This window comes from Chanodichthys erythropterus, chromosome 5 (assembly GCF_024489055.1).
Source record: "Chanodichthys erythropterus isolate Z2021 chromosome 5, ASM2448905v1, whole genome shotgun sequence".
Taxonomy (NCBI): Eukaryota; Metazoa; Chordata; class Actinopteri; order Cypriniformes; family Xenocyprididae; genus Chanodichthys; species Chanodichthys erythropterus.
In genome coordinates this window covers 7,425,027-7,442,257 of record NC_090225.1, presented here as the reverse complement: position 1 = coordinate 7,442,257, position 17,231 = coordinate 7,425,027, and the positions used below count along the sequence as shown (strand labels likewise).

The window sequence follows — 17,231 nt, the reverse complement described above, 5'->3', positions numbered from 1 at the left end:
TTGATATAAAGCAAAGTCTCAGATTTCAAATGACGTCCATCTTATGAGATTCAAAAAATAAATACCGTTGTTTAATATCGCTGTAGCGCCTCAGTTAAAGAGAAGCGGCAACACGGAGCACATGTGAACCTCCTCTCCACTTTTATACCAGTTACAGTGCGAAATAAACATGAATGAACATCTGAAGGTATGTTAAGATACAGTACATCTTACTGAAATCTGTATCATGTCTCATGTAACAGCTTAATCAGTGTTTCATCCGCGGAAAGACTTCAATAAAACAGCTTGTAAACAATGTCACGTAACGTCACATTTACCTCAGAAAAAACTTATCAGTCAGCTAGAAAAATGAACTCTAGAGAGCAGCATTCTGATAAATATATGCACCGTTACATAATAATTAGAATTTTTAATGTTCTTCAATATTTAATGCATGTTTGAATAAATCAGTTATGAGCGCCACAATTTAAATGTTTATATTTAAAAAAAAAAAACGAATTGGAGTAGAAATATGATTATGTAATTCTAAACTTTATTTATTATAAAAAACATCACTGAGTGTAATTTGTTTTTAATCTTCAATATTATAGTAATGTAGTGCCAACTGACCCCCATGTGTAGTTTACAGCATTACTCGAGAGATTTTTTTCCTCTAGAAAATTTGCCATGTACTGTAACTGATATACTACATCCAAAATAATCGATATCGAATCGAATCATGAAAATTGTGTAAATACCCAGCCCTAGTAATAAGAACTATCTTAGTCCTAAATTTGATATTGCTAAATACTTACTGATTGGTTAATTTTGTTTCCGTATAGTTAATAATATACCTGATGTGTTATTGTAGTTCTACTTATTTGTCCTGCATTACTTCCTGCATAGTTACCTATTAATGATGGACCTTTGTTCTAAAGTGTTACCTATGATCTTCTCAAATGAACAATTTTTATTCATTTTGAAGCCTAAATCTAGTCTGAAGAAGTATAAAGCTGATGGTAGGATTTACTATATCTCGGTCACAACAGTACCACATCTAATCTTCTGACAACTTTCAATCTTTATTTGAAATCTAGTTGAAAGTTTGAGCTAGAATAGTTTAAAAGAACACGAGTATAAATACATCAAGGCTGCACCTATTGAGATTACCATATTGGGTGTGATGACGTTTAATGTCCTATTTGACCGCTTGTCACACATGTAAAAATCTTTATTGATCTTGTGTTAACCTTAGACCTTATTTTAGGCATTCAAACAAAACCCACTGACTTTGGGAAGATGGAACTGGAAGTGCAAATATGCTCATTTATTGTTTTAATTGTTTCCGGGTTTTAGGACTCTGTTCACTGCTGCTGTATTCTTTAGCACAGGTCCAAAGTCCTAAGCTGCATCAATGTCTTTCTTAGTTTGTGTATCAGTATGTGTACATAACCTCTCCAAACAAAGTCACTCCTTCAGCCTGACTGAATGTGGAGCTCAAAAGTTTGAACAAGTTGTCCCGTAGCTCTCCTTCCTGTTCTGGAAGTTTCTTTGCAATTCTAAATGATGCCGTAATTGAGATTGTATAGTTGCTACAAAGCAGACTATACGTTAAAGCATGCCAGATTATTTGGTTCTTATAGCAATTTAAAGTCTTCATTGTTGATACATACATACAGACTGCATTGTTTAATAATGAAAATGGCTGTCAAATAAACTGTAAATAGAAAAACAGCGATAGAATCCTCACCTGGCCAGGTGAATTATTACATGCAAGAGTGTTTTTCTTTGTTACACAATGGGTGTGTCAGAATTACAGAGAACAACGACTTGTGCTTCCATTGCATTGTTGTACACCACACATGACTTTTTATACCATTGTGTGTTAGTTAATATCCTGGCCATTATGTTGTGAAACTATTTGCATTCCAGCCAAACCTTAGATCTGACATTTGACAATCTCTAGATTCTTTGCATTACAACATTAAACACATCTGCCCTTTTAAAAACAAGGCTGGATTTCAGCATACACTCTCAAAAATACATTTCTAAAGGTTTTTGCAGTGATGCCATAGAACCATTTTTGGTTCCCCAAAGAAACTTTCAGTGAGCATTTTTTTCTTAGTGTAAAGAGCATATTATTAAGCTAAAGTACATTTTTCCACTATAAAGAACCTTTTGTGCAATGGAAAGGTTGCATTGAGTTAAAGGATCTTCATGGAACCATCAATGCCAGTAAAGAACCTTTATTTTTAAGAGTGTATTCAAATTGAATCTAGCCTAACCCTGAGCAAAACATACTCCACACGATAAAATACGTAGCTTCCGCCAGACCACCTTCCGTATTCAACTTGGTAAGAAAGCATAACTGACATTGCGTCAATTAAGCTTTTTTCATAAGTTGAATAGGGAAGGCGTAGGATGTAGCGTAAGCATTTTGAACTGCGAGAGGCATTACACTTTCTTCGTAAGTTGAATACAATCTGGCGGAAGCTAGATATTTTACTTCATAACTTATTAAATAGGCTATGGATATTTTTCTAACACAAATGCTTCACTTCAGAAGGCCTTTATTTCTCCCCGGAGCTGTGTGGAATATTTTTTGCTTTGGATGGATGCACTTTTTTGAGCTTCATACTCGTTGGACCCGTTCATTGCCATTATAAAGCTAGGATGCATCAAGATATTTATTAATATAACTCAGATTGTGTTCATCTGAAAGAAGAAAATCATATACACCTAGGATGGCTTGAGGGTGTGTAAAGCTTGGGGTAATTTTCATTTTAAAGTCAACTAATCATTTAAGGCCCATTCACAACAAGATCGATAAATTTAGTGTCCACACCAGTGGACGATATCGTTCCACTTATTGTATTTGTGTTCACACCATGTAATTACCGTAACGATTCTGAACTCTAAAAATCATGTGCTTATTGAGCTTATAATTACAATGTGTAAACTCATAATTTTCTGATAGCTATATGGCCGCTGTACAACCTGACCACTGCAGATTTAAGGTGTGAACATGTCTGTTCGACTTGAAGTGGCGCTGCACAGACCGATCGGTGTATGACATCAATGTACCGCTTTATTTACGGTAATTACATCATGGAGCGAGTGAATGCAGCATATAATCCAACCTGATCTCACAGCAATTTGTACATATTTGACAAGGTGGCTAATTCGTACGAATTTGTACGACCTCACTTGTACGAACTAGTACTTTTTCTTTTTTTTGCGAAATCATACGTATTTTATGAGTTGAAAAAAACTCATTCTGAAAGTGATTCCAACGATATTGTTTCTCTGTGCCGTTATAGTTGTGGTGTGGACAACTTTTGTATTTAGAACGATTTTGAGAACTATATCGTTATAGTTATCTTTGGTGTGAATGGACCTGTTTTTAGGCTTGTCATAATGTTGAAAACTAGCATTGAATACCACATACCTCTAGAAATATTAAACTATCATACAGAGGCAATGAGCCCTTTGTTGCTTTTTTCAAAGGAAATAAAGTTGTTTTTGAATTGAAATTCTTTGCATTGAAAAAACATCAGGAATCAAACTTGACAATGATCTTTGAATGAAATTTTTAGGGTCATTTCAGGTAAACTGAACCACTTAGCCATATGGTTCCCTAGGTTTACTTGAATTCACCCTATGTCTAGAGTCTATGAATTGAAGTTCTTGACACAATAATAATAGATAATGGAAATAATTTAATTTGAGATAAACCTGAGACTATGAATGGTTATTCTTATCTTTTTCTATATGGACCTCATGACATTTTCATTTCTGACAAATACACATTTCCTGCCAGCAGCTGATTCCACATTTTTAGGGACTGAGTGATTAGATTAAAAGTGTGATGTAAACACTGAACAATCATTTAAACTGCATGCACCAACCATGTTACTCTTGCTCACAGGAAATCTAGATATGAGATCAAATATTGCATTTGTAAGGTGTTTTTCCTCAGTTAAATGCTATAGTATTTTGAAAGTAAAAGTGCTTTGGAAAAAAACAGACGTTCAAAGTGCCTGTTGCTCCACTCTGAGCAAAATCAGAGTATCCTGTTCCAAAGTAAATCCAGTGCTTGCAACCTCATAAATTCTAGCAACTTCCAAAAAAATTCTTCAAATGTCTCCTGAGTAGACCTACTGCTCGAATGAGGTTATAACATGTCATATATTATGAATCCATAACGGAAAACCGAAGAAAACCGAGTTCTGAAGGATTTTTGACATTAAGCCATAATGAGAGGTTTCTCCTCTTCTTTCTTTGCTAGAAGTACTGAAAGCATCGATGAGGAGAAAAAGTAGAACTCCACAGAGTAGCTGAGTTCATAGAGCTCCAGATTGACACACAGAAACCATTCAAACACAGCAGAGATGTGCTTATAGAAGTAATCCTCCTGGATGAAGAGGATGCCATCTGATAAGAGAAGTCATGGAGAAAAACTGTTGTGATTCAAAACATTTCATTTTTAAATAACTATTTAAATATGTTGATATTTGATAAAACTTTAAAGATATGTGGTTGCCCCAAAAGGTTTTTTCATCAGAGCATCCTGAATAAGAAATGTTTCTTGAGCAGCAAATCATCATTCTGAAGGATCTTGTGACAAGATGGATTTTGCTGATACTGATTTCATTCTATGGGTATAACAGCTCTATAGTGTTAAATAGTGTAATTAATCAAAAGATTATCAACAATATGTAACTACTTTTTTTTTAATTATAAATAATTATAAGAGGGGTGTCCTTTTTTCACTTGAGCACCTTCCTTGCAAAATGTCTGTGCTGTAAAACCTGATAAGTCACGGTAACTCAAACCATTTGAGGAATTGAAGTTTTAAAACCAAGAAGTATGAATACTGTAAACTCATTCACATTAAGTTAAATTCACTTATATTTTAGTGTTGGTTAAGTTAATCAGAGTATACTACACTAAAAGATTTTAAGTTTATTCCACACATTCATTTTGAATTCAGGTAACAAATCTAACTAAGTCTTAAGAACAATATAAATGGTTTGAGGAAACCGGTTGCCTTAAATGTTTTAAGTTCATCAAACTCAAAGTAATAAAGTTACATAAGACTAAGTAAAAATTAACATTGGTACAACACGATGACGACAGCGCATCAATTTAGTATTTTGTTACATAATGCAATGACATTCATACATTTTAATGTGGTTCTTAAGTGTCCAAATCAGAATTGCTAAATATAAACTTTTCTGGCAATTATGACTTTTTTCCCTCAAAATGGTGATGTGAATTCACAATTGCGAGTTTTAAAGAGATATAAACTCGCAATTGCTAGGAAAAATGTCAGAATTGTGAGATAAAAAAAAAGTTTTAGGTTTAAATGTAGTCTATGTAAAATGTTACAGGTTTAAATATTTAATACTGTAAGTATATATGTGAATATTATGTAGATCTATTGTTTACATCAAATTCATGCTTTAATAGTATGGTAATCGTCACAGTTTCCATCAGTCCAGTCTGTGTTTTGCTTCATTTTTTTGCTTTCAGATTCTGACATGCAAAGGAACAAGACTTTTCTTTCTCTTATTCCATGGATCTCTCCCGTTTTCTTCCATTTGTTACCACTGTTTTTCTGCCACCACAATGCACGCGCATCTGCAGTGACGTAACTGTGATATCTGCTCCCAAAATAATCTATACAGGTCCTAATTTTCACCTGTACTTCATAATTGCTGACCTTAGGCTTTTTGTAATCATAGAAATACTGAACAATCATTAATAAAAATACCATTACAGTGCATTAGCATCAAAAATTTGAGCATATAAGGATACAGAGGATGGTGGTAGAAATCTGGAAAAATGAGGAGATGGTGCGTAGTGGGTAGAGAACCCGTTCAAACCCCGTCAGCGTACATTTACTAGTGAGGGAGGTCAGGATGGTCATGTACAGACACACAAACACAAAGCTCAGGGCAGCACCCAGGTAATGGAGCAACAGCAGCTCTACTGGCTGTAAGAAAAACATGAGAAACAACATCTGTTCACATCTGTTTGCATGTTTCAGTTCATGACAAAACATGATTATAAAATCACAAGTTTAAGAAAGTGGTTTAACCTTGGTGTACTTCAAAATTATTGTTGAGTTGTTTTGCAAAACACTTTTGCTACTATTGAGATGGTATACGGGTAAGGTTAGGGACATGTTTGGTGATCACTCTTAAAGGTGCCCTAGAACATTCTTTCACAAGATGTAAGATAAGTCTAAGGTGTCCCCTGAATGTGTCTGTGAAGTTTCAGCTCAAAATACACCATAGATTTTTTTAAATTAATTTTTTAACTGCCTATTTTTGGGCATCATTAACTATGCACCGATTCAGGCTGTGGCCCCTGTGCTTAAATCACGCACTCTTGTGTAATGCCTTGAACATGGGCTGGCATATGCAAATATTGGGGGCGTACATATTAATGATCCCAACTGTTGCGTAACAGTCTGTGTTATGTTGAGATTCGCCTGTTCGTCAGAGGTCTTTTAAACAAATGAGATTTACACAAGGAGGAGGAAACAATGGAGTTTGAGACTCACTGTATGTCATTTCCATGTACTGAACTCTTGTTATTCAACTATGCCGAGGTAAATTCAATTTTTGATTCTAGGGCAACCTTAAAGGGATAGTTCACCCAAAAATGAAAATTCTGTAATCATTTACTCACCTTAATGTTGTTCCAAACCCAAAAGTCTTTTGTTCATCTTTGGAACATAAATGAAGATTTTTTTTAATGAAATCTGAGTGATTTTCAGCTAAGCAACTACCACTTTGACACTTCAAAAAGTTCATAAAGAGATAGTAAAACTAATCCATATGAATTTAGTATTTTAGTCCAAATTTTCTAAAGAGACACGATCACTTTATATGACGAACAGATTGAATTTAGGCTTTTTTCCCCAAATATAAACATTGATCAGCGAACATAAACAGAAGCTCAACCATACTTGCTTGAAGCAACTTGAAGCGAGAACAAACCTCATTGGCTCTTGCGGAAACTCAAACGTGCTGGGTAACACATGAGAATGAACCTCATTGGTTCTCGCACATCAAGCGAATATGATTGAGCTTCTGTTTACCACACCTGATATCTGAGTTTGTGAATGTTTGTATGTGAACAAAGGCCTATATTCAATCTGTTTATCATAAAGAGTGATCGTGTCTCTTCAGAAAATTTGGACTAAACCGATTTCCGTTTTCCAGTGTCTTTATGAGTTTTTTGAAGCGTCAAAGTTTCATTTGTGTAGCTGTCAATGGAGGGAGAAAGCTCTCAGATTTCATTAAAAATATCTTTGTGTTCCAAAGATGAATGAAAGTCTTATGGGTTTGGAAAGACATGAGGTTGAGTAAATGACAGAATTTTCATTTTTGGGTTAACTAACCCAACTAACCTTAACTAACCTTAAAGGCTTTTTATATAAAAACATTTAGGGGTTCCTGTCATAGAATCTTATTGGGATTGTATTTACTTTATCAGTAGAAATTTGTGTAATGTGCATAACAGCATGCATTGTATTTACACAGAGTACACCTACAGGAAACAGTCTACTAAACCTGTGAAGAGTTTGCTTTGTGACTCCACCTATGTTCGACCTGTCAGGAATGTTTTCGTACTACCTTTATCTTATAAAATATATGGTTAAGGACCTTGATTTTTGTCTGTCTGTTCAGAGTAAGGCCACTGAAATAAGAAATGTGTTAGACTCTCTTGTTAAGGCTCTTGTCACCTGAGAAATCACATCATCACTGAATCGTTTATTAGCTATCCATAAGCAGGAAGTGAAATTAGTGAAGGGTATTTATCTGTACTTACATTGCAGTTTCCAGCCATGAAAGCACCCGCAGACACCACACAGCCTATGATCATAGCAACCTTACTGAGAAGAGAATGAACACTGTTCCTGTCCAGGATGTGTGCATGATGGAAAATGCAGAAAATGAGAACTGTGGGGACAAAGAGAGAATGTATTACTCTTACACACATTTTATCTGAAGTGTGTTCAAATATGATTCACTGTGAGTGATAAAGAGAGTCCTCTGGATATTCTATGCACTTTATTACACTATACCAGTCAAAAGTTTGCATGCAATGATTATTTATCTAAGCCTACTCAATAATCATCAAAATGATTGAATTCATATGTTATTTAAAAATATTTAATATAAACAAGTAAACAAAAGTTTTGGGAATTATGTAGTGCCCTATATATATATATATATATATATATATATATATATAAAATATATGAAACACTGTAAAAAACAATCACCTTCATTATATTAACTAAAATTTTTAATTTCAATGAACTCAAAATTTTAAGGCAACCAGGTAACTTACTTTTTAAAATTAAACCAACGATTCTTTTTTATAGTGAATTAATAAATATACATAATATATAAAGTCCTATATACCCACACAAAAATGAACCAGCATTGATTGTTGCTGTGAATAGGGAGTTTTCTGGAAAGTTTGCTCCACTTGTGCTGTAAAATAAGCAGAAAATGCCTGTCATTCCTTTGAATTATATGAAGTGGAAAATAACAAGTGTATCAGAGGTTAATGTTAAACAGACCTTACGGTGGGGACATTATCCAGGGTGCAGCAATTCCCCGTTTCATTTGTGTGACACGAGTTTCTGTATTCCCTTTTAAGAAACCCAATAATGTTATCATGAAACATGAATAAAGGAAACATTAAATAATGCAGGTTGAATTCATCACTTTACCAGTTATTAAGTGAGCAGACATGGTTGAAACTTAATGCAAGTCCATATCTGTAGAAAAAGACAAAAGAACCCTTTAAAACAAATAGGAACAAATACTAAGACTAAAATCAGACCCAAAATTGTAAAAATATTGTGCTATATTGTTGTTTCTGTATTCATTCTGTTCAGTATTTTTGCACTAGTAAAGATGCATAAGAATAATTTAATCTGTTGATTGTGCACATGGAAATTGATTAGCGTCTAACAATGTATGTGAAAATGTTTTAGATCAGACTCTCCTGATTAGATTCCCAAAACACCAGCCTTGTCTTTGTCTTATCCTGACTCATGATCGGTTACTGAGTTTAAAATATAATGTGCCTTGATGCTTATGACATCAGCACTGAAATTACTCGCCTCTTGTTGATGTTTTGTTGTTAAGCTGGTTATGTAACAATCTTTTACACGTCAACACCAATGTTATAATGTAGATATTATAATAAATTATGATTGAAACATCAAAAATTATGATTGAAACTAGTCTATCATCTGTCATCTATCATCTATCTATCTATCATCTATATCTACATATCAATGCAATATGTCAATGCTAAAACATTTAACAGTAATAACAGACCCTAATAAAAGCATCTACTCAAACTGTAACAAAGTTTAGAGTTGTAGCTGACCTTGAGAAGCAGCATATATCTGTAACATGTCATTTAAATTGAGAGGAACAACAAATAATTGTCAACTCACACGGTCCAGCACCCAATGAATGAGACGGCGCACAGAACAATGGGTAAAACAACCCAAACAGCCATGTTTCTTGGAGAAAGTTGCTTCAAGATTAAAATAAAGTGCTGATAATCTCAAAAGTGATATTTCCACCGAGGTCTTGAGAAGCTGACTGACATATTAACCCCTCAAAAATCACGTAAACACGTCCTTTAGCATCTTTCACTTTTTCTCCTGGCCTTACCGGTTTACTGTCTCCTGTACCAGATGAGCTACATTCTTACATAAACACGCAAAGAAAGCTTTGAGACGTGCCACCACATTCAGCCACTCCTTAATGGTAATCATAACAGCCATAAGGCAATATGACAGCCATAAGGCAGCTTGGGTTGAGTCAACTCAGTCAGTGTTTACTTATGGTCTTACTCATAGTTGAACTCATGTTAGTTTGGAGCAGTGGTTCTCAAATTTCTCAGACCAAGTTCCAACTTTAAATCAAATCAGAACATCTAGATATCACCTAATCATGACAATGCTCCCTCTAAATGTTTTAGCATTAGGCAAATTTACTCTTTGAATGCAATCAGACTGTGAGCAACATACACATATAGCCAGATTTTGAATATTCCTGTAGTTTAGACAAATCATGCTGCTGTAAGAGCCTATCAGTGCCTTTTTGCAGATCTGTGGAAAGACCCTACAAGAGAAACACACTTTAAAGTACCATTTAGAAAGGATAACTATGTAATGTAGCCTAATGCACGCACGCGCACACACACACACATTGGAATTCTCAAAGTCACCATTTCAAGAACTCACAGAACAAGAGTGCAGGCAGGCAAATAGAGTACAAACAGTTTATTCAACAGGTTTGTATGAAACACTGGAACTGGATTCAGCAATCGGTGAGTATGCATATGAACATCAACTGGTAACTTAGCTGGCAATTGACTGAAATGTCCTTGCAGGTGCACACTGGTAGAGGTGAATGGGACAAAGCAGACTTGGAGCTGAAGACGGTACACAGAGGATCTGGTAAATACTATATAAGGGGTCCGTACGAGTTAACAATGAGACCAGACGCAGGACAGCAGGAAGTGAGGGCTTAAATGGGGTAACATAATGAGGTGCAGGTGTGACGAATCAAAACTCCTGGGAAAGTGAACGAGTGGGCGGATCTGGTGATGATGGGTTGGTTGGTGTTTGTGATGGTTGTGACTCCGTGACAAACTACTGATAGTTCCTTTTTTTTCCTGTGGAATGTTGCAGTGTATTAGTTCATGCACTTCATTTTTAAAATTCATGTGACCTCGTAATCTTTGTTCAAAATAACTTCCCCTCCCTCTTGCAGGGACATCTCTTCTCCTCTGTGATGACGTGTTTACTGATGCGAGGACGGGACAACCTGTCACTCACATGACATCACAACAATAGCAAAACACAATGATACAATCAATTCCAGATTACCTGCTTGTTTGAGTTTTTGGAATAACATATTTAGTGATATAGAATGGGAAGAGTTTTGGCATCGACAAAAATTCATCTTATCTAATAAAGTTGTTGAAGTCTCTATTAAAATTATCCATAATTGTTATCCGATAAATTATAAACTTGCTAAATTTAACAATAGTATTTCAGCCAATTGCTCCTTTTCCCTTCAGTATGAAGAAACGATCAGTCACTTGTTTTGGGACTGTACTTACTGTAAAGTTTTCTGGATTGATTTTTCAAATTTTGTTAAAAAATACTTATATTAAAACTTTTGTAAAAGCCCAAAAATTGTGTTTTTTGGTTATTCTTTGAATTTAGACCCTTCTCATTGTACATTTATTATTAATTTATTGCTTCATTGTGCTAAATTTTACATTCATAAGTGTACATTTTCAAAGAAAACTCCCTACTTTTTATTTTCAGGAAAGTTTTTGATGTGTATGTAAACTCTTTAAGAAACTTCATCAATTTCATCTAAGACTCTTTCATGGTTTAAGTCTTATAAGCTAACATAGTTTGCTTTTGGAGTATTGTTTGTAACCCTCATTGTCTTTTGTTCTTACCTTGTCTTTGTAATTGTATTTGTTGTTCTTCTATTGCATAATAATAAAAAAAAAAAAAAAAAAAAAAAAAAATTCCAGATGGACAAAATCTACATTTTTTTCTCTCTTCTCATTCAAGAAGCTGTTTCACTCGGATATTTGTCACAACAAGGAAGAAAAGACTATCTTATTGATTGAATCACATGCAAACAATCATCCCACACCCTGCATGCATTAGTCACAAAAAGCTATGTTAAATTTGTTTAGCCTACATGACTTGTGAGAGACTGACAGACTCACCTTTGTGTGTTATTTTCCATAAAATAAAGGTGACTGGAACTGTCATTCTGTCTAATATCTGTCACGTCTTCTTTTGTGTAATATAAAAGAGAAAACTAAAGTCATGTTTTTGGAACACGTGTGACTAAGTAAATTATGAGGGGGAAAAAAGTTAATTTTTGGGTGAACTATCCCTTTAAGAAATAAAGCATTAAACCACTTGCGCCTGACATGTCAGGTACAATGCAATTGTTTTGCCGTCATTCACTCTGATTTCATACGCTTGGTTAGGTTAGGGGCTAATGTTTCTAAGCACTATATATATTTAAAATTACACACAAAAAACATACAACATACACAAAGTCGTATTTTTGAACAGGAGAGTTATTGTCAGCTTTGGGGTCCTAAATTTCAAAACAATCGAAATGGCGGCGTCTGTAAGATGGAGTCTATTGCGCTTCGTACGGTCACATCATTATAGGTTGGAAATGACATACTGCATTTTTCACCGTATTTAAAAACCAATATGTGTATTGTTACATAATAGAATGTCACATGATGGTAGTGCTAGGTTACTAAGGAATCGTTCAATTTCCTACTACAGTCAAACGATTTGCTTGGTACTAACTTCCACTGTCATCAAAATGCATTTAAATTATTTATATTGTTTGAATGAAATTCTGTTTATTCAATTGATCCTCAATGTGTTATATATTTTATTTATTTACTATTATTTAATTTATTATGGTAGTATTTTAGTAGCATATATATGACTGTAATCAATAATGTTCTCTTTTAGATTTCCTGTAAATGACCGAAATCAGTGCTATTCAATGTGGGCTTTCCACAGAATACAGTCTCAGCAGTATGAATTCAAAGCATTCCCAGGTGAAGCATTTTACTTTCACCAGATATCCTCTTTATTCCATAACAGATCACTTTTGATGATCAAAAGTTTGTAATGCTCCTTAATTTTCTGTTGTACAGTCCTGTATTCTTTCTTGAATAGTTGTTTGTTTTTTTATTGCAGTACGAATGATTTCAATTTTAACTCAAGACACACCAAACCCCAGAAGTCTAAAGTTTCTTCCCGGTAAGCCAGTGTTGGGGACAGGGACACATGATTTCCCAACATCAAACTCAGCAGAGAGTTCCCCTTTAGCCAGGTAAACACAGTTTCGGCTTCATTGTCTACTGTCGAATCATAGTGTTCTTTTACAAATAGTGATTTGAATGTATCATTAAATCTAATGCATTGATTCAGTTGCTCTTGCATTAGTCAAAAGTGTGCATAACCTTGCTGTGTATTAAATACATTTGTTGTAATCATCCAACAGGGATCTTTTCCAAATCGAAGGGATAAAAAGTGTCTTTTATGGCCCAGATTTTATCACACTGACTAAGGTAGTGTTCAGCGATTAGACATTCTGTTTGATTGTTAGCGAGTGTACTTAAGTTCTGTATTTAAATTCATGAATAAATTGTTTCTTATTAAAGACAGACGATGATGTTGAATGGACAGACATTAAACGACATGCAATTGATGTCATCACTAAGTTCTTTGAGAGTGGACAGGCCATCACAATGGGAGCAACACATGCTGAGAGCAGTGAGCCAAACATTGCACAGATTGACTAAATAAATTATGGTTCATTATGTACTGTATGTAGAATTTTCAAAGCTAGTCTAATTTATTTATGGTGTCTTTATTCTTCAGGTGTTACAGAGGATGATGATGACATTGTCTCAATGATCAAAGAGCTGTTAGACACAAGGATCAGGTATGTTTACATTGTTTCAATTCCATATACACTACCGTTTTTAAAGAAATGTATACTTTAATTCAGGAAGGATGCATTAAACTGATCAAAAGTGACAGTAAAGACATTTATAATGTTAAAAAGTTTTCTTTTCTTAAGACCTACGGTTCAGGAGGATGGTGGGGATGTCATATTCAAAGGCTTTGAGGATGGCACTGTGAAACTGAAGCTGGTTGGCTCCTGTACTGGCTGTCCCAGCTCCACGGTTACCCTAAAAAATGGAATCCAGAACATGCTGCAGTTTTATATACCTGAGGTAGACGACGTAGTACAGGTGAGAGATATACATCCATTTAAGATGACCTATTATGCTTTTTTTTTTTTTAACTTTCTTTAGTGTGTAATGTTGCTGTTTGAGCATGAAAAATATCTACAAAGTTGCAAAGCACAAAGTCCATTCCGAAAGGAGTTATTCTTGCCGCCATTGTAGTCTTGAGTTTTCATCTGGGAAAGAACACGTTACAATAGCTGCATCCGAAATCGAATACTATTCCACTATATAGTACGTGAAAAACAGTGTGCGAACAGAGTAGTATGTCCGAGAAGTACCAGGATGACTTACTACTTCCGGCGAGATTCTGAAGTGTGCATACGATGGACACTTTCCTCTCCCATGAGCCACGGGAGAGGATTTTTTGAATGGAGTTGAAGGGACATAACTGACGCTGGGAGGTTATGTGACAAAAACATAGCGGATGTAGTACGTCCGAATTCATTCATACTACACGCATTCGTACTATAAAGAACGTACTTTTTCAACGGTCATGAAGTAAATTTAAATTATGCGATTTTGGACGCAGCCACTATTCCTCATTTAAACAATTCCCACCAAAAGCATACACAAAAAAGGAACAAAACCTAATTAGTTGAAATTCATGTTTATGGTGAGGGATGTAACATTTCAGAAACTTGCTGGAAATGGTCAACCAATCAGAGCACATTGCACTTTTCGGGGGCTTCATAGAGTGCCCCAGGTATGACGCGTTTTTGTAGGCAAAACCCGGAAGCGAGTTAGCATTTTAGGACTTCCGGTTCCAACGCCGTAAAGTCTATGGGTTTTTTGAATGGGTTTTTGCTAAATCGCCTGAAATAAGGTCTGTGGTTTAACAAAGCCTCTAAATACTTTCACTTTTTGATCTATGACATAAAACACACCAGTTATAACCCACTTGTGATTTTTTTAACTTTTACTGTGTCTTAAAATCGGCGGTTGCTAACAAATTGCTAAAAGGGACTACTTCCTTTGGCGGGGACTTTAGACGTCATCATGACAAACAGGACATTTGGACAGCATTTCTCATGAAAAAGTGGATAAGTATTCATACACAGTGCAGATCATAATCAGCGAGCATGTTTATAAATGAAGTTGTTTTTTAAATACAGTTTGAGGAAGCTTGGCGGTGGTGACGTTGGTCCACGACCATGGTGTGCTGTAGTCCGTTTATAGCCTACTGTTAGCCTTTAATATCTGACGACTTTATTTAGGCTTCAAAATCTATAAATGTTGTGTTAACTTGTAAAGATTGTCTTGATATAGACAAAATGTGTAAGTGTCATAACCCTTTGTTAAACACAGAGCTTATTTTCAGCGATTTTCAAAAAGTCTATGGGAAAAATGCATAGGCTTTCAGTCGAGGGATGCTGTGCACCGCTAACTTCCCGGTTGGCCTACAAAAACGCGTCATCCCTGGGGCACTCTATTGAGACAAACTTAAAGGGTTAGTTCACCCAAAAATGAAAATTCTGTCATTTATTACTCACCCTCATGCCGTTCCACACCCGTAAGACCTTCGTTAATCTTCGGAACACAAATTAAGAAATTTTAGTTGAAATCTGATGGCTCAGTGAGGCCTCCATAGCCAGCAATGACATTTCCTCTCTCAAGATCCATAAAGTTACTAAAAACATATTTAAAGTTCATATGAGTACCTTGGTTCAATATAAATATTATTAAGCGACGAGAATATTTTTGGTGCGGCAAAATAACAACTTATATAGTGATGGCTGATTTCAAAACACTGCATCAGGAAGCTTTGGAGCGTTATAAATTAGGGTGTCAAATCAGCTGTTCGGAGCACCAAAGTCATGTGATTTCAGCAGTTTGGCAGTTTGACATGCGATCTGAATCATGATTCGACACAAAAGATTCATAACGCTCCGAAACTTCATGAAGCAGTATTTTGAAATCGGCCATCACTAAATAATTAGTTATTTAGTTTTTTTGGTGCACCAAAAATATTTTCGTTGCTTAATAATATTAATATTGAACCACTGTACTCACATGAACCGATTTAAATATGTTTTTAGTACCTTTATGGATCTTGAGAGAGGAAATGTCATTGCTGGCTATGGAGGCCTCACTGAGCCAAAAATGAACAAAGGTCTTACGGGTGTGGAACGGCATCAGTGTGAGTAATAAATGACATAATTTTGATTTTTGGATAAACTAACCCTTTAACAAAGCGTTACTGACAGACTGGGAAGAGAGGTGCTGCAACCATGTAAAATATGTGAAAAATAATGTTTTTTGAACGTTCAAGCATGAAAGCCTATTCTAGTAGACCTCAAAAACAAAGCTAGCTCTAACACATCATGATCTTGTAAAATGGCATAATATGGCCTCTTTAAAGTTATTCATGAAAACATCTTTTGCAAATTTTAACTACAGTGATCATGACTTTCACTATTTACCTGACTATGTATATTTTTTTCAATAAGGTGGAGGATGAAGTGGATGAGATCAATGCGAAGGTGTTTACAGAGCTGGAGAAGAAACTGCAAGACTCATAGCAAGACTCATAGACCCGGCAGTGCTGTCAGCATATTTCAATTGCTATCATTGTGTTATAATTATAGTGGGATTCAGACACTCCATAAAGACACTGCATATTTAAGGTTCAGAAACTATAGAATATACTGTAATATTTAACCAAGCCTAAAGTCGTAAGTTGTTCTGTTTCTACTATAGTAGTGCAATATTGTGATTGCAAATACAAGAAACTTGTAAGCACTTTCCAGATTGCCGTTATGTGTTCTGACTGTTGCTCTTTTAGATCTGCACTTAGCTCTGAGCTACAAGCTTCATGATTTTTAACAGGTTTGTTCCTTGTCTGAGAGATAAGGTTAGATTGAAGACGGTTATGCTTTTAATTCCAGTGTTCGATGCTCGTTGCAATTTCCCCTAGATATCTGGAGAGTTCATTAAATAATTGGGAGTTCTTTGAAATGAATTTAATGCTGTGATCCTGATACATTGTTAAACCTGAATTGACCACTTGTAATAATTGCAGATCTTCCACTGCTTTCAGAATGAGATCAGTCGTGAAAGTTTGTATTCATCTACAGCTGCTATCCAGCAGTTCGGGAGGATCTATAATGAATTAAAGTTGTGCATAAATGAACTGTTGTCTTGGTTTAGATATTTGTCCTACTTTTTTTACCACTTTTCTCCTCCTTGGGTTGAAAGGACTTTTGAAACAAATTATTGAACTTTTTTGTGTTTTTCTACATTTTGTTTTATTTAAGCCTCCATTTTTATTCTGTGTTTCAGCATAAAAAGGTCAACCAATTTGTGAACCAATGTGTTTCACTAATTTCTCCAGAATGAGAGATTTGAATATCTAATATAAACATGTCCAGAAACAG

At 35.1% G+C, this 17,231-nt stretch overlaps 2 protein-coding genes across 4 annotated transcripts; one reads left to right on the top strand and one right to left on the bottom strand.

Annotated features, from left to right (window-relative positions):
- Window positions 1-858: 858 nt before the first annotated feature.
- Window positions 859-9,847, bottom strand: si:dkey-228d14.5 (uncharacterized protein LOC796266 homolog). 2 transcript variants are annotated; one of them, XM_067385846.1, is made up of 7 exons: window positions 9,699-9,847; window positions 8,738-8,785; window positions 8,585-8,656; window positions 8,428-8,495; window positions 7,825-7,955; window positions 5,800-5,977; window positions 859-4,413 (listed from the first exon to the last, which is right to left on the bottom strand). In XM_067385846.1, the coding sequence occupies exons 1-7, from the start codon at window positions 9,809-9,811 to the stop codon at window positions 4,226-4,228; spliced, it is 798 nt and encodes a 265-aa protein (XP_067241947.1). In that variant the 5' UTR covers window positions 9,812-9,847; the 3' UTR covers window positions 859-4,225. The 2 variants fall into 2 exon arrangements, with proteins under 2 accessions (XP_067241947.1, XP_067241948.1); XM_067385847.1 differs by having other exon boundaries at window positions 861-4,413; window positions 9,476-9,800.
- A 2,309-nt stretch (window positions 9,848-12,156) lies between these two features.
- Window positions 12,157-16,979, top strand: zgc:110319 (uncharacterized protein LOC796111 homolog). 2 transcript variants are annotated; one of them, XM_067385129.1, is made up of 8 exons: window positions 12,157-12,247; window positions 12,566-12,654; window positions 12,797-12,932; window positions 13,104-13,170; window positions 13,264-13,375; window positions 13,484-13,547; window positions 13,686-13,860; window positions 16,305-16,979. In XM_067385129.1, exons 1-8 carry the CDS (start codon window positions 12,192-12,194, stop codon window positions 16,374-16,376), a joined length of 771 nt encoding a protein of 256 aa, XP_067241230.1. In that variant the 5' UTR covers window positions 12,157-12,191; the 3' UTR covers window positions 16,377-16,979. The 2 variants fall into 2 exon arrangements, with proteins under 2 accessions (XP_067241230.1, XP_067241231.1); XM_067385130.1 differs by lacking the exon at window positions 12,157-12,247 and adding an exon at window positions 12,270-12,386.
- The last annotated feature ends 252 nt before the right edge of the window (window positions 16,980-17,231 follow it).